Raw genomic sequence first — 19,218 nt, forward strand, 5'->3', positions numbered from 1 at the left:
ATCTGTGCAGGGTGTGACTAAGGCTGCAAAGTATGCAGCAGATAATTCAGACTACAGTAAGGTCAAGCCGAGGCCTTTTCAACTGGCAAGGACACAGGCGCAAACACACACACACACACACACATACACACACACACACACTCTTCCAGGCTGCTCCAAAGTACAGACAGGAATCTTTACCAATGTGCCTTTATCTGTAAAAGCTGGTGGAAGAATGTAAAACAATGTGAATAATTTAAATGATGCAATAAAACATGGCTTATAACCACATCTTATCTGTATAATGGATGGTCTCTAAACACAGGGATCCACCCTCTATCTAGTTCACAGGAAAGTATGCTACTTTGAAATTGTATTCACTTTTATTTGTGTCTGTAAATTCCTATTAGTCCTATTAATTCTGGACTGTGAGCAAAGAGCCCTGAGCTGAGCGTCAGCATCTATGGAGGAGGAAACAATGACATCAGATAGAAAAAGAGACGGAGAGTTGGGGGAGGGAAGGAGAGACAGAGTGAGAAAACTGCTGTATTCCAGCAGGCTCACTAGGTACAAATGGAAACAGAATTATATAACTCCATCCTGCCCATTTCTTCTTCTCTCATACTGGGCATGTGGACGCATACAAACTCAAGCAGGATATTACATACAAAACTGATGTCTGTAAATAACATTATTAACACTTTTATTGGTCCCTGGATGGTATAAATAGAAGATGAGACCTGTATATGTCCTTGCACTCAACCTAAACTACTAAGACATTTAAGAATGCAGTTAATAGGGCAGACAGCAGAGCACAGTATTAGCAGATATGAAATACTGCTATTGGTGCTGTGATTTCAGATTCAGGTTAGTGATAAAGGGTTGGCTGAAATATTGTTTCCACCCTGTATGTGTGTGCTATGATTCAACAGGTCCACCACAGCTCAGTCATCTGGCATTGTGGGAGCGGAGCCACACGTCTGATTAAGGACAGATGTAGAAACACGCAGCTTCAAGATTCCTTTGGAAGCATCCTAACATTATTGACCCAGGACCAAAATCCCTTTTCAATGATTACTGAAAACACATTTCATCATTGCACTACAGTTGACCTGTATTGCAGCAACTCCAGTTCGGAGAATCCGACTTGTTTTGAATGACTTGTAGTTGTCCCTGATAAAAGATGCAGCAGACTGGGGAGCCTTGAAGTCTCTTTCAAGAGTGTCTGCACAGATTGCCAATATTAGTTCTCAGCCCGAATGATGAAGGATCACAGGGACCTTTGAGGTTCACATAAAACTAAACAACCAAACGGAGAATAAATAAAGATTAATTTGAATTTCCCAGAAGTAAACTGAAAGTGATTTGAAGACTTATAGTTGGACGTTACTTAACAAGAAGTAGCTGACTTAATATTTTGTTTTACTAAAATATACAAACTACCCTATAAATAATGCAGCACCTGCACACTTCATGCTCTTCAGATCACTTTGGCTCAAAACGTCATTATATGAATCCTTTAAAAGGGAGCTTCTTGGTGTGCAGATCTTTTTACTTTCCTTAACTATGTTTTTGGATCCAACACCCATAAGGGATGTGCGTGACTTTTTTTTATTTTTCGTGGCACATGTAGACTTAAACATGGCTTATTCTTAAAGCCGCCGTCCTTTTAGTTTCAGATTTGTCAAAGTGTGCACTCTAGTGGTTGCATTACAGAAAAACTACAAAATACTTCATGTCCATTGCAAAGAAAAACAATTCAAAACCTTTTTGAATGAGTTTTAAAATATGTCAGTATCCATTCAAAACCCCTTGATATCTGAGTGCCACTGACGTGCACTGAGGAAGTTAAGCACAATTTTATTCGTTTAGTCTAGGAGGAATGTAAAATATTTGTCAGCTTCAGCTGCTCACATTCAAAGATTTCTGCCAATTCTCGTTCTTTCTTATCAGACTCTAAGAAGTGGATTTTTGTATGGTTTAATTTTCGGATATTTTACAACCAAAACGAAAGATCTTTCAAGGGGAACTAAATATCAGCTTGTTAAGCTACAGTCAGAAAACTTTAGTTTTCACCCATACAACTTCAGCTCAAGATCATATTAACTTGTACAGCACAAGTGTCCTCTGAGGACATTTAAATGGCTTTGACATTGTGTAGTTTCATCAACATCAATCTACACAAGTTGTCTTTGTGATCAAAATAGTAGCATACTGTAATCAGTATAATCATTGGGAAACTATATAGTGTATAGATCTAATGAAAAGGTTAAACAGTTCTAAAATCATCTGGACAATTGTCATTGAGTGTTCAGTAATTCCACAGAAAAGATCCACTCGTTTTTAAACAGCATTTATTTAGCTTTCTCCATACAATACATTTAATGTACAACAGCACATACTGTATTCTGAAATTACTCTCAGTATAAAATAGGGCATCTACAATCAAGGTACAGTCATAAAATGCTCTGAGGGACTTGACGACAACGGCAACAGTAAAACACCTTCATATAAAGCGCAGGATCTTGAGAAGTGATTGTATTTGCCGAGCTGCTGATCCACACACCACACCTCTCAGAGCATCCGACATCCTGCAAGAACCCGTTAGTTTTGTTTTTTTCCACTTGGTTCTGGTTTAACAACTGAGGAGATTCCTAAATGATGATCAACACATTAGAATATGATCTAATCAATCTGCAGAAAACACGACTTTTACCTATGAGAGGATAAATCAGGCCTTGTTTGGATACCCAATAAATATCAAGATCAAAGCATACACAGCGTATGACTGCTAATCAAGCCTATGTCTTTAAAATCATTCAACTGTTTGTTTGTGACTGTGGCTGTAAAGACTGAATTGTTTCTGAGTGTTTTCCTGGACATCAAACACCTAAACACAGCTAAAGTATACTGTACCATCACTGAAGCCACAAGAAAATCAGCTTATTTCAAACATTAGCCAATTACAGATCATTTTAAAAAGGACATTTTTCATCTGCAGATGTGCATCATCAGAGCGTGAGTGGGCCTATATAGAATCTATAAATGTGTCTTTAAATAGAATACATGTAACATTGACCAGCCTTTTACGTTAGTTTGCTTTTACATAGTGCTTCAGGTGTTGGATATACATCATATAACTTGCCCAATTAGTATGAGAGAAGGCCTAGGTAGAGGGAAACATAAAAAGAGTCCGAGAGAGAGAGAGAGAGAGAGAGAAAAAGAAGAGATTTGTCTCAAGTCTTGAGGTAAGCAATGTGTTTCAGTATAATGCCCTACAGACAATCATACAGTTACAATCATTAAATCTCTATATACAAACTTCCTGATTTACATACACTGTACTGCTCCTCAGTTTAAAATTGAATAAAACTAAATGTGAGATCATATTTGTGGTGCAGCTTGTTTTAAGAGCATGGAGGGGACTTAATGAAGCCTGGTTAATGACGCGGGGGGTTCATAGACAATATGGCTATTGAAGATGGCCTGTTTCCTCTCACACACGTCACACATACTATCAAATATCTACAACAGTGCAAAAATCTTCTGTTCAATCAAAACACTTGCAAACAATCGGCAAAACTTCACCAGCTCGTTTTTGAAGTAATGGTGGAGACAGGAGAAGGCAGAGTACAACTATTTGAACAGATGCTGTCACAGAAAATGTACATGCCTGGGTGTTTGTATATATTAACGAGGCCTGCATGTTTTTAAGGGTCACATCAACTATCTTTACTGCGATACATGAATGGAGGGACTGGAATGTGGCACGGTGGCTCAAATAAAAAAAAAAAAGGAAGCAACCAGCACTCTCCTTCAATATGGCTCCACTGGATGTAGGCACCTTTTTCACTTGTACCTTCTTAGAAGACGAACTGAGCTCAAAAACATTTCATGCCTGCCCCACGTGTGCCACCCAAAGTGTATCTACTGAAGGAAGCTTGATGCAAATAGGAAACAAAAATGTGCTATAGCAATAACAGTTTGCGCACTCATCGACACTACGGACTGTAACTGAGACGTGACATCAACAAGCTTTACGAAGAGGAGGAGGCTATAAGATGCTACAGTACTAGTGCTACCTGAACATGCTACGGATTGAGACTACGACGATGGGAGACAGTTTCACATTAGCACAGAGCAGGAACCAGCTTTGCTGAGGAGCTCTACCCATTCTGAAACCAGCTGTATGTTGTTTTTTTGTTTAAAGCAAAACCCAAAGAACATTTTCCTTCAGAAATGTTATGTACCGTTTTTTTTAAATAAGTGAAGTACCGCCTGTGCAGCTTGATGGATCAAGTACTTAGTAAAGCTGGCTTATTGTGTGCGGAGGAAAGCACCCCATCTGTAGTCAGTTCCTGTCACACACGCACTTTCACACACGCACAAACCCTGAAGTAAGGAACGATTTCTATCGTCACACAGCACTATCGTTTGATTATCGCGTACCGTACATCTCCGAGGAGAGGCACCCTTCATCAATACCAGCTCATTCATTCCAACACACACACACACACACACACACACACACACACACACACACACACACACACACACACACACACACACACACACACACACACACACACACACACACACACACACACACACACACACACACACACACACACACACACACACACACACACACACACACTAAATTTTGAACTGGTCAAAAGAAATTACAATCACATGCTTTATAACGGAATGTAGAGGAAGCTCATACCAGATCTTAGACTTTAGCCGGGACCAAACCAAATACACACTCTTTGATCTAAAAGCGTCTCTAAACGTGACAGAAGTCATGAAGTCAGATGATTTTCAGAGGTGACTTTGTAACAATCCACCTCCCAGGCATCCATCAATCAGCGTATTACATCTGTTTACATCTGTCCCCTTCAGAAAAGACTGAACAGTTTTTAATTTTTTAAAATATAATCTCCCATATCACATGGAAGCTCTGCACCTAATCTATCAGACACGGTGAGTACACCAACACTTGGATCCACTTTCACACATCTGGACCGAGTGCCCATTCATCTTTCACGTGCATTATATTTCTTTCAGCCTCTAAGGAATAATCCAAAGAGATTGAACCTTCAAAGAGAGCAGCATTCAAAGTCTTCTGTTTGAGAAATCTAACAACAGCCTGTTTAACTTTGCGGCTTTTCATTCATTGCTGAGGGAAAATCTGCTTCCGTGTAGCTTCAACCTGGTTCACATCTGTCTCGTCAACGGAGCGTTTAACAAGATGTCTGACAAGGCAGCCCTTAGCTTGCGTTTATTAGCCGTTAGCACTCTAGCATAAAAGAACTGTATCTCAGGAGGAGAGTTCAAGCCATGCTCCCCCCTCTGCAGCCCTGACTGAGAGATCGTAGGGACAAGAGTGTGTATGTTTGGACTTCTAGGCAGGTAAAGTTTAACCACAAGAATTTGGCAGCAATTGTATTGGCTACTAAATCCACAGAAAAGTGCAAACATTCACTTTCTTCTTATTTTTGTGACATCTTGTGTTTCTGACCTGCATAACCTCTTTATATATATATATATCTGGTTTTTGTTTTCTTAAAAAAAACAACAACAACAACAAAAAAAATCTTATATAACTCTGAGAGACCCTTAAGCTTAATCTGATCAAAGTGCAGCACCCCAGCATCAGCGGAAGGAGTGGAAGTGTTTCAATGGGTTCAAATAGCAGGTCCTGGATCAGGGTCTGATGGGGTTCTAGCTCTCTGAGAGTAAGCCACGCACACATACTATAATAGATATACTCACAAACGGGATCTGCTAGCACGCACACATTCACACCCACAAAGAGTCTAGCTTAGATGAGTCTGGCCTCTCCCTCCATGTCTGGCGGTAGATCACACACTCCCATGAAGTGCATCTCCTTTCCCTTGCTTCCCGTCTCGGCTCTGGCCTCTCGTTCCCCCAGGCTGGGAGAGGACTGCTGGGCCTGGGGTTCTGGCGACGTCCCACGTGGGATTCCACCTGCCCGCTTCTCTTTCAGGAAGACCTCTAGTCGGCGTAGCATCTGCTTGGGGTTCTTTTTGGCAAACAGCTCCACTTCTGAGGGGTCAGAATACACAGAAAATGTGGGACTCATGCTGAGAGGACAATCTGTGTTTAGGTCCATTTCTGTAATCTGACTGTTGAGGCAAACGCAACGACCATACATCTACAGAAGGAAGTCTGTGATTTATTAGAAAATACATTTTCTTGCTCAGGGGTCAAAGACAATCGTCACATCTATCTTTTAAATGTAAAACCAAAGCAAGCAGCAACTTATCTAAGAGGAAGAAAAAAATGGAATGAACGTTATTTTCATTATACAAAGTACAACAACACTTTGAGTGGCCTCCCTGCAGGACTAAAAGTACTGAAAAATGAGGAATGAATAAGGAGGGAATGGATCAAAACTGTCAAAAGCAACTTCTGAAAAGCAGCGTAGGTGCATGGTACAAACTGTCCACACATATTTCTCTATAGGTCTGTAGACCAATGAGAGTTTTTAAAAAAAGAGGTTCTGCTGGTGATGCAGGACTGAGCTTGTGCATGTTACCGGCCTGAGTAATTGTTGAAGGTTATTGCACTTGTTGTGGTTGTGGGGGGCGATTGAGACCACAGCACGGGAGGAACACGCAGCTTGAAGACTTCTATGTTAAAAGTTTTTCCATGCTCACAGAATTAAGTTTTATCGTGTTTAGATGTACTTGGCAATAAACCAAATTCTAATTCTAGTTCTGACAGGAAACAGCTCTCTATAATAAAAAAACATGGTAATGATGAAACCTTTAAAAGAACCAGTAACAAACAGTTTGCACTGCATCTAATTTCTATGGACAAAAACAGGTGAGTAAAAATGACTCGACTTTCCCACAGGTTAAAGGCAGGGTTTTCATTTGGCAAGGTGCAGTGTCGTTTTTCCTTTTCCTTTTCTTGAAGGATACTTTAACCTCCAATTGCTTAGAAATAATACATATTGTTTATTTACCTTTTAGTACAAAGCCAGAGTCAAGAATGGTCTTTTGTTGGGTCTTCCACAGTTGATACAGGTGCAGATACGTGGCAACGTAGAACTCATTAAGCACACCGACCACTTGCTGACGACGATTGCACTCCCTAGTTTGACCAAAAAGACAGAGGAGTGTTCGAAGAAGAAATGTTAAAAATGGAAACCTCAAGAAAATGCAGTAAATTAAAAAAAATGTGCATCAGTGACTCACTTGGACAGGGCTTCCTCTCTGAGTACTTGCAGAGCGATGCGGGTCATGTTGATGGACATCACACTGAATGGAAAGTTCTACAGTCGTGAAAAAACACGAGAGAATTAGGGTTCATGAATAATACTAACAAAGACTGCAAGAACACGTCCTGAAACATGCTCGTCTTGTAGCCACTTTATTGATCCCTGGGGGTACATTTTCTTGTTGACCTATTTCCCTCTGCAGGGAGACAGAGGTCAGGGTCAGCCTGGAGAGGAAGGCTTTTCTCTTTGAAGGATCAGTGAAATCTGAGCCTTGATTGGATTGTCCAAACTGTAAACATAACATACAACTCCACAAAATTCAACACAAGACTGCATGCACAGCTCTTTCATGACTCATTCAGACCTGTGTTGGGTGTTGTGATAACTTGTAGATGTCTCTAGCCAGCGGTAGAGTTTCTGGGTCCATCACAAAGTAGAGAGTGTGCATCAGTCCCAGGAAACCAGTGCCACGGAGATCAGTGGCTGGATCTGTACCTGCAGAGAAGAAAAAAAACTATACGAGTCAGAGCGCATCCCTCTTGTTTGAATACTAAAGGATTTTTGAAACAGGGATTTTCGAGTACAATTATATTGATTTAAGTTATTATTGTGCTCAATTAATTCCTTCATTAACTTGGAGAAACCAGTAACAGTTTATAATTAACGTGTTTTGCAAAGAAAGCCTAAAAGGGGTCTCACCCTGAAAGCCGATGTTTTCCCAGTGTGTCCCAAAGCGAGGACAGTCCAGCCTGCTACCGATCAGCCTCTTGTAAATGGTCTGGAGGACACGCATGTGGACTGCTTGGCTGTTGTCCACATGGCCTGTAAAATACAGACACAGAAAAGAAAGTGTTTAAAAAAAAAAATAAAAAAAAATCAATGTTGTTTTTTCCTTTTAAACACGAGCGAGCTGTACTGGTGTGATTACACTAACAGGCCCAGCAAACTAACACTCACACTGTGCGATGGCAAAGACCAGATCCCTCTCCTCAAGGAGCTCTCTGTGCAGCCGAGGAGGTCCGAACAGAAAGTGTGTGATGGCAGCCAGACCTGTCCTGCGAATGGTTGGCTGGATGTTCTTCTACAGATGGAGATGGGGATGAAAAAAAAGGGACAAGCAAACAAAACTGTAAAGCAAATCCTCTTGAACTCTGGAATCTAATAAATGAATGTATACATAATGAGTACACAGCATAATTCTACAATACTATTTCTGTTTTAGTATATTTTAATATAGTATATTTTCATGCACTTAGAAGCTGCTGTGGATTGATGATGTCCCTCTGACTTCTTTGATTAATGACACGACATCCTGTATCTGTTTCACAAAACATTGCTGAAGCAGATCTCTTATCAATCTCGCTCATTTTCAGAGGATATAAAAATAAATGTGTGCATTTCTCTGAAGTCCCCATATGAGCCAGTATCAGGCCCTATTTCTTACCAAACAAACGCCTCACTTTGCTCTGATACAATATTAGTATGGATATAAAATTTAACAGCATGTTAAATTCCTTACCAGCAAGTCGCCGAGGTCCGTGGTCTGAAAGAACTGCAGGGCTTCATTGAAGGAGATGAGTGGGGTTGGGTTTGAATCCTCACTGAGGGCTGGAAAGTTTTTTTTTGTTTTTTTAAAGGTAAAAAACTTGGACAAAAAATAAAATGATCATTTAGCTGCAGACATGTAAAACAACGAGATGCATCTGACCTTGTTGAACGTTCTCCAGAGCGTCCCACTCCTGCCTGGCCTTTTCCAAATCCTCATCTTCCTCTGTGAGGTAAAAAAATACAAATTAAATTATGCAGCAATGGATGATACCCATTGTGTTCTTTCCCAGGTATAAATTCCCGTCGAACGGACCTACATCAATCTGTGCCACTGAGACCCTGTGCATCCTCTAAGCAAGCAACCTGAACTCCTGAGGGAGATTTATTTTTACCACCTCCCTGGTATCTAAGGTACAACTTCAAACTCCCGTGGGAAGAGGACGTGAGACAAATGAGAGGTTGTGTGACAGTTTGTTACCTTCAGGCTTGGGCTGGTCCCCTCCAGCTGCCAGGGTCTGCAGGAGACAGCTCTGCTTCAGAGCTGAAATCTGGACAATCAAGAAAATAATTATGTTATTGAATTAAATCAAGACGCGAGATGTTTGCTGAAGTAAGACACGCAAAGAAAGAAATCGCAATACCGGCAGGGATCTGAGTGGTGCGCTGCCATTGGCGTGGTCTTTGACATCATTACTAGTTATCAGTCCATTCATGACCTAAGAAATAAAATGTTTAAAGAAGTAATATCAAAACAAAACCCTATAAATAGTGCATATTAAGCGATACTCACAGGCTTATGGTTCGAGTGTCCGTTGGTGATGACTTCTAAGGGTTTACATTCATGGGACAAACCGTTCAGGCCCTAAAAGGAGAGCAGACACAGAGGACATGCTTCAGATGTGTAAAGGATGTAAAATACTGCAGCTTTCACTTCTTTCAAGAGGACTGAATGTCATCATGTTTTTTTTTGTTCTGTTAATAACATCAAACTAAAAGGCAAAAGACAATCTCAGAGGTGTCTCAAAACTTGCAGCCTTACAAAACCCTCACGTCTTACTTATTTGGATACTTCCTGTGTTGGCACACATAGGACTTTTAAGGCTGTGTATAACTATCACTTCCATGTTCGGTTGCATCTGGCCAAAAAAGGGGACCTACTTAGCCAACTGTTTACAAACGCAGCAAAACACAAGGCTAGAGGCCAGAGAGGAGAAGAAGTAATCTTGCGGCTAGAGAACCAAGCCGAGGATAAGAGAAGTGCCCGGTCAGCTGCCGCCATGGCAACTTCCCAAGCAAGTCAGAGCAAAGATTACAGCTAAAGCAGAGGCAGCACGGTTGACTTTAGGCCTTAAGTTAAACACATGTGCTAGAACTGCTTAAACAAAAGAGCTCTTGAATGTTTAATGTTGTACTAAAGAGTGAAAGAGAAAGGGAAAAGTCTAATCATCAATATGGTAAGACGGCCCCGAGTTTCATTTCACTGAACCACACAGCAGGGGTTACTTTGTTTTAATGGTGTTAGGTACCTGTAAACCAAAACACTGGAATGCGATTACCAATTAGAAACTTAAGAGGCCAAAGGGGAAATGATGTTACCTCAGTGTGGGCTGTGACATCAATGTCTTCTTCCATTGCATATGAGGGTGTTGGCTGGCAAGTGTGTTCCTGATCCTGGCCTCTAAAGGCTTCTGTAGTCACAAACTGAGATGGACTGACGAGCTGATGCAAGGGCCACCATGGTGTCGGTAGAGCACATTTTTAGTGACTGTAAGTCTCTTTGCTTCTCTCCTCTTCTCCTCATATAAACAGAGAAATCCACGTCCACAGTCACAAGTAGGATTTTGCTAATCTGGCACTGGGGCAAGTCTTACACACCATATTCCTTTTTTTTGGACAATAGCGATGATTTTGTGAATTTGATTGCAGCCCAGTTTTATAGCTGCTCCAAAGTCAAACCTTGAGTTTATATGCAGGAATGTGCAGGTATGAGTCTACGACTTTCCATCAACACACAAGCTTGCTGGAAACCTGCCTCCTGACTCTCCTCCACAGATCTGCTTGGCTGTTGAGTTCACTCCTCAGCCCCATTAGAGATGCACAGAAGTTGCACAATGACATTGCTTCTCAGGGCTCGGCTCTCCTTGTACGAGACAAATCATTACTTTGGCACTCGAGACAAATCCAGCACAGTTGCAGTTTAATTTACTTGCACCAAAGCTTTGTTATGTCTTCAGCTTCACACGAAACAGTAATACAAATCCAAAGCAAGAAGTGCAGGTGTACAATAAATTCAGGGTTTGGATAGAGTTCTTGTGTGACCAGAGTCCTGAGGAGGGGCGGTCATATGTATACAATACCTAAAAAGAAGAAGAAAAAAGCAAATGTTAAACTACACAGTTAAAAACCATGTGTTTGTCACTGTGGTGCAAAAATAGGCTATTAAACAAGGCAAAGTTTGTGTTAAGCTAAAATGCAAAATATGAAACCTTGTGTCATAGTCTAATTGTTTTAGAAGAAACTAAACTGATTTCTGTAGAGTAATACAAGTGTTGTTTCTTAACTTGAATAATTCTCATTTAGAATTTAAATACTTTATGTTCGACTTTTTACCCTATCACATTTTTTCAAAGCAAAAACAGTCTGAAATCAATATTATTTACAAGAATAACAAGTAACATTGAATTACTGCAGCTTGATTTATTCCTTTAGCTCAAAATATTTAAGTATGCACAATCCAACATAGAGACAACTACAAATAAAATGTTTTAAACATATTCATAACAATTTAACACTAGATTGGAAAAAGAGTTACGTTGATAATGCAACGTTTTTATTGATTTCTTCTTATTTATTTGTTTATTTTATTCATTACTTTGGTCATAAAAACACTATTTAGGACTTTTACTTGTTATAAAAACATTTACAGAAGGAGGCTACTTTTACCCAAGAAAATCACAGCAAGACAAAACAAAATGTATTCAAACTTCATCAAATTATAAAGTCAAACTTTGACATGAGAGAGAACAATCACAATGTTTAGATTGTTTTATAAAAAGTCTATCTTTGTGAGATGACAGTTTGTCTCCGCTCTGACAGCAGCAGCTAGCCAACGAGCTAGCAGACAGCTAGCAGGCTGCACAAAGACGCAGCTTCTCTTCAGACCGAGGATAACATGACGTCTTCCTACATTACATGCAGGACACCCCAAATGTACCACAAACACATAACACATTACTGTCACAACTATCCGCAAGCAATTAAAGAGTTGAGACGAAGCCAGCAGAAGAAAAGCCAGCTGTCAGGCTAATTAACGGGCTACAGTAGCTGTGTGCCGGGGATGGAGTCGACAGCGGATTAATCTGCTTCTGTCATCCCGGCCTGATAAACACGCTACTAAACACTGCGTGCTGGGACTTGTCCAACAATATAATTAGATATGAAGCATTTTAAAAAAGTACCTCAGTTTCTGACTATTTCTCCCTCCAATCTCAGCTTCCCTTCCCCCGTCCAGTGGCCACTGTAAATTGCAGTGCATCTTGGGAGTTGTGGTTTCCTGTCAGAACTCTAGCTTCATTACGTCATTGCATTCAGATATCAGGCTCAGGGAGCAGGGAGACCATAGGGAGACTACGTTGCGTGACCTCTTTTTCTCTAGATCTATATTTCCTAACAGCGCAGACACTCTTCTTTTGAAAGGCCTGTGTACCCTTTTTTATTTGGGCCCTAATGTTCGGTGCATGGGCCGTAAGTGCAAGATTTGCCTACATTTTCCCTGAAAGTAAATTGGCTATGGTTTGGAGTTGAATTTCAGTCAAGGACATGGGTGGATATTGTATGGAAATAAGTAAAACAAATGTAATCAAGTCTCTCATCGGTGCCAGGGATTCAATATGAATGCTAGATCGTTTGTTTTGTCTTGCTGGATAATTGTCCCTGTCCTAACCCTAACATTTCTTCACTTTAGACAAATAATGAAACTAAATCTCCAAGTGGCTACAGCTCCCCTCACATCTGCTAATGTTCAGTTTTGAAGGATTTCAAGCAGATGTCAATTATTACCCACTGGAACATTCTTTCAAGGAGAAAAAATGTTTGTTTTGAGTTACACAAACCAGCACTAAGAACTATTCTGCTTAACTTTGTTTTATTTAGAGTGCAGAGCTCTGCTTCTTATTTCCCTCCACAACGTTTTTTTAAGGTCCTATAGAGGTGTGTTATGATATAATGCTGGAGATGTACTAAAGAGTATATCTGTCAGCCTATCCATTGAAACAAAAAGTGAAAAATGTACAACATCCAAGAACATGAGCTGTTGCAAAAGCTTTTGGATCGATTAAAACTACACAGGATCGGAAAAATGTTACACAAGTCTTTATAATGGTGCACAGATTTCCTGTTTGGGATGGAATACATCGTTACTTGATCTCAGGGAATGTGCTGCTGGCTCACAGTGAACTGTTTCACTTACTTCTGGGCTCCTCACAAGTCTGAGCAGCCAAACACCTGCTCGTTCTGGCAAACTGTCCGTCTGAAAACCCATCAAGGAGGAGGAACTGAATTTATTTGAACGACATCTTTCATGGTTTTAAAAGAACCCTTACATTTTTCCCTCCCCTCCTTCATGATGATTGGCAAACAGTGTGTATTTTCCTCATCAGCTATTTTTAAATGTGTGAAATCTGTGAGGATTAAGTAGAAAATGATCAAATGGTTGTTCTGAAGCTTTTATTTTTTTCTTATGGATCAGGAAAGAGATAGTAATTATTTAAAACTACCTATCAAAGAGAACAATACATTCATAATGACATAAATATAGATGACAATCATCTTTCACTTGGCATTCATTGTAACTCAATGGGTGCAACATAAATAAATACAACAGAAATAAAAGTGCTTTCTCAGAGGGAGGGGGGAAATAGGTTGTTATAAGAAGGAAACAATGTGCAGTGTTTTACTGCTGGCACTGACTCATCATGTCTGTGAGATAAGGAATAAAAAAAAATCAGATAACAAACTGAGTAAGATTGTCGGTTATGCTTATTTCAGATCAAAGTGGTAATAAAACACGTCGGCCAATTTGAACCTATACGACAGCTTTTCCAAAGTCTCAGACAGGTATAATTTTCAAATGAAGTCCTTTTGCTCGTCTACCCCTGTTGAGCCAAAGCTCAAGAGGCATCTTGTGTCAGCAGGCATGAGCCATCTCCATGGAAACATTATTAGCCATCCTTTGCCTGAGGTGGTTTGCGAAGTCCACCTGTGTCTGAGAGAGCACTCTGTTTATGATTGTCTTTGGGATCCAGCCCTGCAGAATACAAAGGCAAAGACAGTGTTAGATTGTAGAAATGCACCTTTTTTTTAAACCATTTTTTCTTCATGATTTTGACAAAGGGTTGTTGTTTACTTTTAGATCTATATTTAGCAGCCAGGTGAACTTGGTCTTATTTGGGTCTTCAGCACAGGGCTTCATTACTATACAGGTAGGGCCATTCTCCGCTCTGAAAAATGAACATGGAAGTTAAAAGTTAATTAGGTTTAATGACACTTCTCTTAACTTTGTGCAAATATCCGACACATGACTTGTTCACGACTTCTTGACTCACCTGACCACCCCCCTCTGCTGTGGCATTTTGGGGTGTTGAGTGGACATCCCTGCCAGGAAGCAAGTCGAGCCCCGGCGCTTGGCACAGCGGACACTGACGAAGTCTCTTGGCCCCACCACATTGCCGGGTGTCTCTGCAGACATCTCATGAGTGACCATTGTGTCTGCGCCAATCTTTTGAAGAATCTGTTGGATCCAATTGAGAGATTCTGTCAGTATACTTGTAAGCAGGGTCTTAAGGTTATCCTTATGTAGGGTCAAACGTCGGCTGCCATGTCTTTCTAACCTTGACCTGCTTGACGTTTGGGTTCCACTCGCCCATCTGCTCCATATTTCCCACCAGCTCTTGGTAAAGATTGTCAGGATGTTGCTCAAGCATAACTTCCAGCTTGAATACCTTCCCGATGTCTGGCAATGTCTTACTCAGGACTTTGTCTCCATTTGCCTGAGAAAATGTGTAAGATAGCAAAATAATTCTTTTAAAATTGATCAAATATACAGGAAGAAATTCCACTATTTATTGAGCGGACAATTTTGCCCATTGCAACATATAAGAAAGAGTATGTAGCACACAAGCAGGGCTCTAAAGGAGAAAGCATCAGTAAGTGCTAATGAAAAGCCTTACGTCGATTTGGACAGGTGCTGACAGAGGCAAAGCACAGGTTGAGTTATTTAATTATTGTTTTTCTCCTCTTTAAAGCTAATATATCGTCATCAACAACATTTACAACTGCTCGTAATATTTCTAAGCAGCATCAAAACCATTTAAAATACCCTCATGGTCATCAACATCATCATCAGTAACATCAACATGTTAAGTGTGTAAGCGTTCATGAAAGAGCTGGGTCTTTAGCTTTTCCTTTTGCAAAGTGACTCTGCAGATCAAATGGAGACTAGGAGGCCAGCGAGGGCAACAGAGGAGAAGAGTCTAGCTCGAGACTTAGGGCCCAGGTGCCTCTTGTTGGCAGAGCATCGTGTGGGAGGGAGGGTAGACTTGGATGAGATAGTTTAGGTGAGAAGGAGCCCTTCTTGTCCTTGTTTGTAAGCGAGCAACAGGTTTTTAAATTTGATGTGGACAGTAACTGGGAGCTAGTGTAGGGAGATGAAACACAGAGCGACCAGCTGCTGTGTTTTGGATCATCTGATGACCCGCCAGTGAGGAGTTCTAGTAGTCAATGCATGAAGTCCCAGTACCAAGAGCCTCCTATCATGCTCTGACAGGAAAGGTATAATCTTCCTCATGATGATGTACAATTCAGACCAACACAACCGTGCAATCAAGGCCATGTGAATCTTAAATGTTAGCCGGTCATCTATCATGACACCTAGGTTCTGGGCAGACTTTGTGGGCATGAGTTTGATTTTTCCAACTTAAGAGTTATTATTCAGTAATTCTTCTTTTGTATATGTCCTGCATTAATACTCACAGCTGTAGTCTCAATAGTCCAGCCATCTTGTTCACTGAGAATGCTAATGGCTTTCTGAAGTGCATCCTCACCTTGCTTCACATAAGAAATCTCCTCCTCACTATATCCCTGCTTCTCTTCAATGCGAGAGCCTAAAGACAAGGAGCACAGTAAGCACAATAGTAAAACATCTGCTTATTTCTATTTACAAAAGGTCTAAACTGAAATCTGTTTCTACTTTTTTTCCTTTCTTTGGCTCAAATGATCCTCTTCAACAACTTACTGAGGAGGGAGCTACGTCTGCGGACTTGGCTGATCCAGTTACCGGGACCCGGGACTGCAAGTCTGTTCAGTTCATGGTGAATGGCCACCATCGCACTCTTTCTCAAACCTGGGAGACAGAAAGCACACACTTACTGCAGCAACACATCCAATTATTGAACTTAAGTAAAGGAAGACAAAAAGAAAAAAAAAGAAGAAATAACATGTTTCATCAGAAGGCACCATCTGTCCAACAAAGAGAAAGCTAGGCCACGGTAAGAATGCTCAATATCAGTCTAAACAGGACTCTCTCACTCACCTGTCATGTTCCTCATATGCCGGTAGGAGATGCCAGCGCACAGTTTGAAGGTTGCAGGCAGCATTTTTCTGTTATTATTATTATTTTTTTACAGCTGTTAAAGGAACTAGATAGCCGTAAAGCAAGTCAATCACAAAGATTCAGAGTCTGTATGAGCTGAAAATCTTCCTGGAAGACGTGGATAAGAACAGCTGTGAGTGCTGTGGAGAGGACTTTGGCTTTCTGTCTGAGGAGTTCTGAAAGTGTCTCTCTATATATGAGCGCTGTCCACAAGGCCAACGTGTTATCACCTTGTAGATAAACACACACATCACCTCACTCAACCAACAGCCATGTTGCCAAGGTTGCTTTGCGAACACGACGAGGATGTTTCAGGCTCTCACAAACACTGTGTCAGATAACGTCCAGTGCCCAAGCCCACTGAACAGCTCACTTAAACACACACACACACACACACACACACACACACACACACACACACACACACACACACCTCCATAAACGATCTGTATACCAGTGATGGTCAATGATGACAGCACCCATCAGAGAGGTTAGGCAGAGAGACCCTGAGTGACTCATTGAGCCCACCATGGTCACAGTAAGGAGGGCAAAACAGTAAATTCACTTCAGATTATTTCTCCCCTCTTTTTATTGACAGCTTAATTATGTTAAGAAGAACATATCTTCTAAAGTCATGTTATCATTGGTTCTCAACATCTCTTGAAGTGTTTTCAATATGGTTTGGATTGATAATTCATCGAATGATTGTTCCAATGATATTTAAGAAGGGAAGAGAATACCTTGTTGGCAATCAAAAGGAATGTGAATCCTATTCCTGCTGTGTATTCAACGCAAAACATGAAAAAAATGTCATACGTGTATTTAAAACATCATGACAATAATTCAGCACTGCCAGATAAACTGCACAGTCCAGTTTATGTCAACAAGAGGAGTATCCAGGCAGTTTAGTTTTTTCTCTCGAATCAGGTTTGAAAAAGGTAAGAAGAAAAACAAAGTGATAATCACACAGGCAGTGAGAAAGTAAAGTTAATGTAAAGAGACAAAAAAGTTGAAGACAAAACTAAAGACGGTGATACATGATATTCTGGGATTTTGCAAACAGTAGATATCTTGGACACTTTATTTTGTTGGAGCACACAGGTGGGGTTTGCTCAATGGGATGTTTAAGAGCGTTTACACTGGAAACACAAATTATTGATAGCCTATATATGAACTAAGAACAACTGAGCTGGTCATTTCCATAGTTTTCAAACCTCCCTTTAAACAGTTTTAGATGTCTTTCACATTTTAATATGTTTTAAAAAAATGCAAAAAGACAGATAGAGGAAAATGACTTTACAGTAAAAGTAAAGATTGAACAAAACTGGTTTTAATAATATTGTTCAAAAGCAGCCTTGTCAGTTTTTTTGCACTGCGGTCAGACCTGTCGAACACATCATAATTCATAATCCCAATATTAAAAGATCAGCTCCATAACTTTGCTTCAGCACTTTTTTGGACAGTAACATTGAGTCATACTCTCTAGTTTTTCCAAAAGGTCTACTTCATCGACGAACGGCACACTATGATCTGTTAATAACATGTTTTATCAAATTGCTCATATGTTTTTACAACCTTGCTGACTGCGTCCAAGCAAAATCCAAACTATCTAACAGCAATATTGCCTCAGTGAGCTGCATGTCAGATGTACTCTCAGAGTCAACATTGCACGTGGAAAGATAGCAGCAGGCCATCTGATTAGTGAAAAGGACAGCTCTCACAGAAAACATGACGAGATGAATCACTTTCAAAGAAATACTCATGGTACCTTCACCTGCAACCTTGCAGTGCTTTGGCCTTCTACAAGTTGAGTTCGCACAGACCTAGTACAATCTGACTGACCCATTACTCAGCCATAGTGGATGGACAACACACCCACGTCTCATGCACTGTAATGACATTTTTTCTGAGACATGAAACTGGAAGCCAAAGTGGCTCATCTGTCTGTTTCTTGTGACTCTGTAGTTCACAACAGCAGCTTTTTTTGCATTCATGGGCCACATTCTTCTGGAATTTATCTTATACTGATCCTGGACTGAGTTTATCTCCTGTTAGAAAGTCTTTATAAAATCAATGGCCCTCTGTAAGTAGACCTATAAGAGTCCGAAATGTTACAATGACCCGAAATGTAACAACCACCCGATATCACTTCAAGACAGAGGACAGAAGACAATAAATGACTTGAGGCAGCCATCATCAAAATTATGGCAACTGGTCTGGTAGCTGCAGAGGTGCCCTGTAGCAAGGTGTAGCAGACCCACTCTGACATCGCTCCAACAATGCATGTTCACAGGTCTTGTTTGTGCATGTGTGATTTCGGCCTGTGTGTGAAGATTTTTATGAAATCTATCAAAATCAACCATCTATCTAATACTACACTCTACATTCTACAAAATGATTGACTTATTCTGTAATGTAATACAATGTGCTTGCTCCATAATGTAATGACCGACCCAAAATATCCAAAAACTCTTTGAGCAAAAAGTTATTAAGCTTTGGGCTCAGCATCTTGTTACATGATCGACCAGTTATTATTGGTTTTATTACATTTTCATTTCGGGCTCTTACAAGGCTATGTAGCTTTGACATTCAGAGACCATTCAAGTATTTGATGAGTATTAGTATTGTAAACATAGTTTAGATTTGCTTGATTTTATGATACTGAGATGTATTGTAACATGAAACATAACTATAAAGAACCTAAGGTTTGTTCAGTAGTGACAGATGAATATCACCCTTTTCCTGGTTCTCGTTTCAGACTGCAGTTCACTTATTTAGATTCATTGCATATTTG

The 19,218-nt window shown here is 40.3% G+C and overlaps 2 protein-coding genes across 2 annotated transcripts; both read right to left on the bottom strand.

The window, feature by feature from the left end:
• Positions 1–5,548: 5,548 nt before the first annotated feature.
• elmod3 (ELMO/CED-12 domain containing 3) lies at positions 5,549–12,373 on the bottom strand. Its single transcript, XM_079351258.1, has 13 exons — positions 12,235–12,373; positions 10,373–11,133; positions 9,567–9,638; positions 9,418–9,492; positions 9,255–9,324; positions 8,937–8,999; positions 8,748–8,836; positions 8,186–8,309; positions 7,928–8,050; positions 7,593–7,723; positions 7,206–7,282; positions 6,974–7,101; positions 5,549–6,048 (listed from the first exon to the last, which is right to left on the bottom strand). Exons 2-13 carry the CDS (start codon positions 10,406–10,408, stop codon positions 5,804–5,806), a joined length of 1,233 nt encoding a protein of 410 aa, XP_079207384.1. The 5' UTR covers positions 10,409–11,133; positions 12,235–12,373; the 3' UTR covers positions 5,549–5,803.
• A 1,122-nt stretch (positions 12,374–13,495) lies between these two features.
• On the bottom strand, positions 13,496–16,577 carry star (steroidogenic acute regulatory protein). Its single transcript, XM_079351281.1, has 7 exons — positions 16,365–16,577; positions 16,068–16,175; positions 15,806–15,936; positions 14,665–14,823; positions 14,380–14,564; positions 14,181–14,274; positions 13,496–14,081 (listed from the first exon to the last, which is right to left on the bottom strand). Exons 1-7 carry the CDS (start codon positions 16,426–16,428, stop codon positions 13,962–13,964), a joined length of 861 nt encoding a protein of 286 aa, XP_079207407.1. The 5' UTR covers positions 16,429–16,577; the 3' UTR covers positions 13,496–13,961.
• Between the last annotated feature and the right edge of the window lie 2,641 nt (positions 16,578–19,218).

This window comes from Symphodus melops (genome assembly GCF_947650265.1).
Source record: "Symphodus melops genome assembly, chromosome: 1".
Lineage (NCBI taxonomy): Eukaryota > Metazoa > Chordata > Actinopteri > Labriformes > Labridae > Symphodus > Symphodus melops.

What these genes read in the sequence shown, in the direction of transcription:
- elmod3 (XM_079351258.1), bottom strand. Translation starts at nt 10,408, where the DNA reads ATGGAAGAAGACATTGATGTCACAGCCCACACTGAG. An exon ending in GGAAAACATCGGCTTTCAGG is followed by an intron (nt 7,724 to 7,927) that starts GTGAGACCCCTT and finishes TCTTCTCTGCAG; the next exon opens with GTACAGATCCAGCCACTGAT. An exon ending in CTCTGGCTTTGTACTAAAAG is followed by an intron (nt 6,049 to 6,973) that starts GTAAATAAACAA and finishes CTGACCCCTCAG; the next exon opens with AAGTGGAGCTGTTTGCCAAA.
- star (XM_079351281.1), bottom strand. Translation starts at nt 16,428, where the DNA reads ATGCTGCCTGCAACCTTCAAACTGTGCGCTGGCATCTCCTACCGGCAT. An exon ending in CAAACGTCAAGCAGGTCAAG is followed by an intron (nt 14,565 to 14,664) that starts GTTAGAAAGACA and finishes TGGATCCAACAG; the next exon opens with ATTCTTCAAAAGATTGGCGC. An exon ending in CAGCAGAGGGGGGTGGTCAG is followed by an intron (nt 14,275 to 14,379) that starts GTGAGTCAAGAA and finishes TTCATTTTTCAG; the next exon opens with AGCGGAGAATGGCCCTACCT.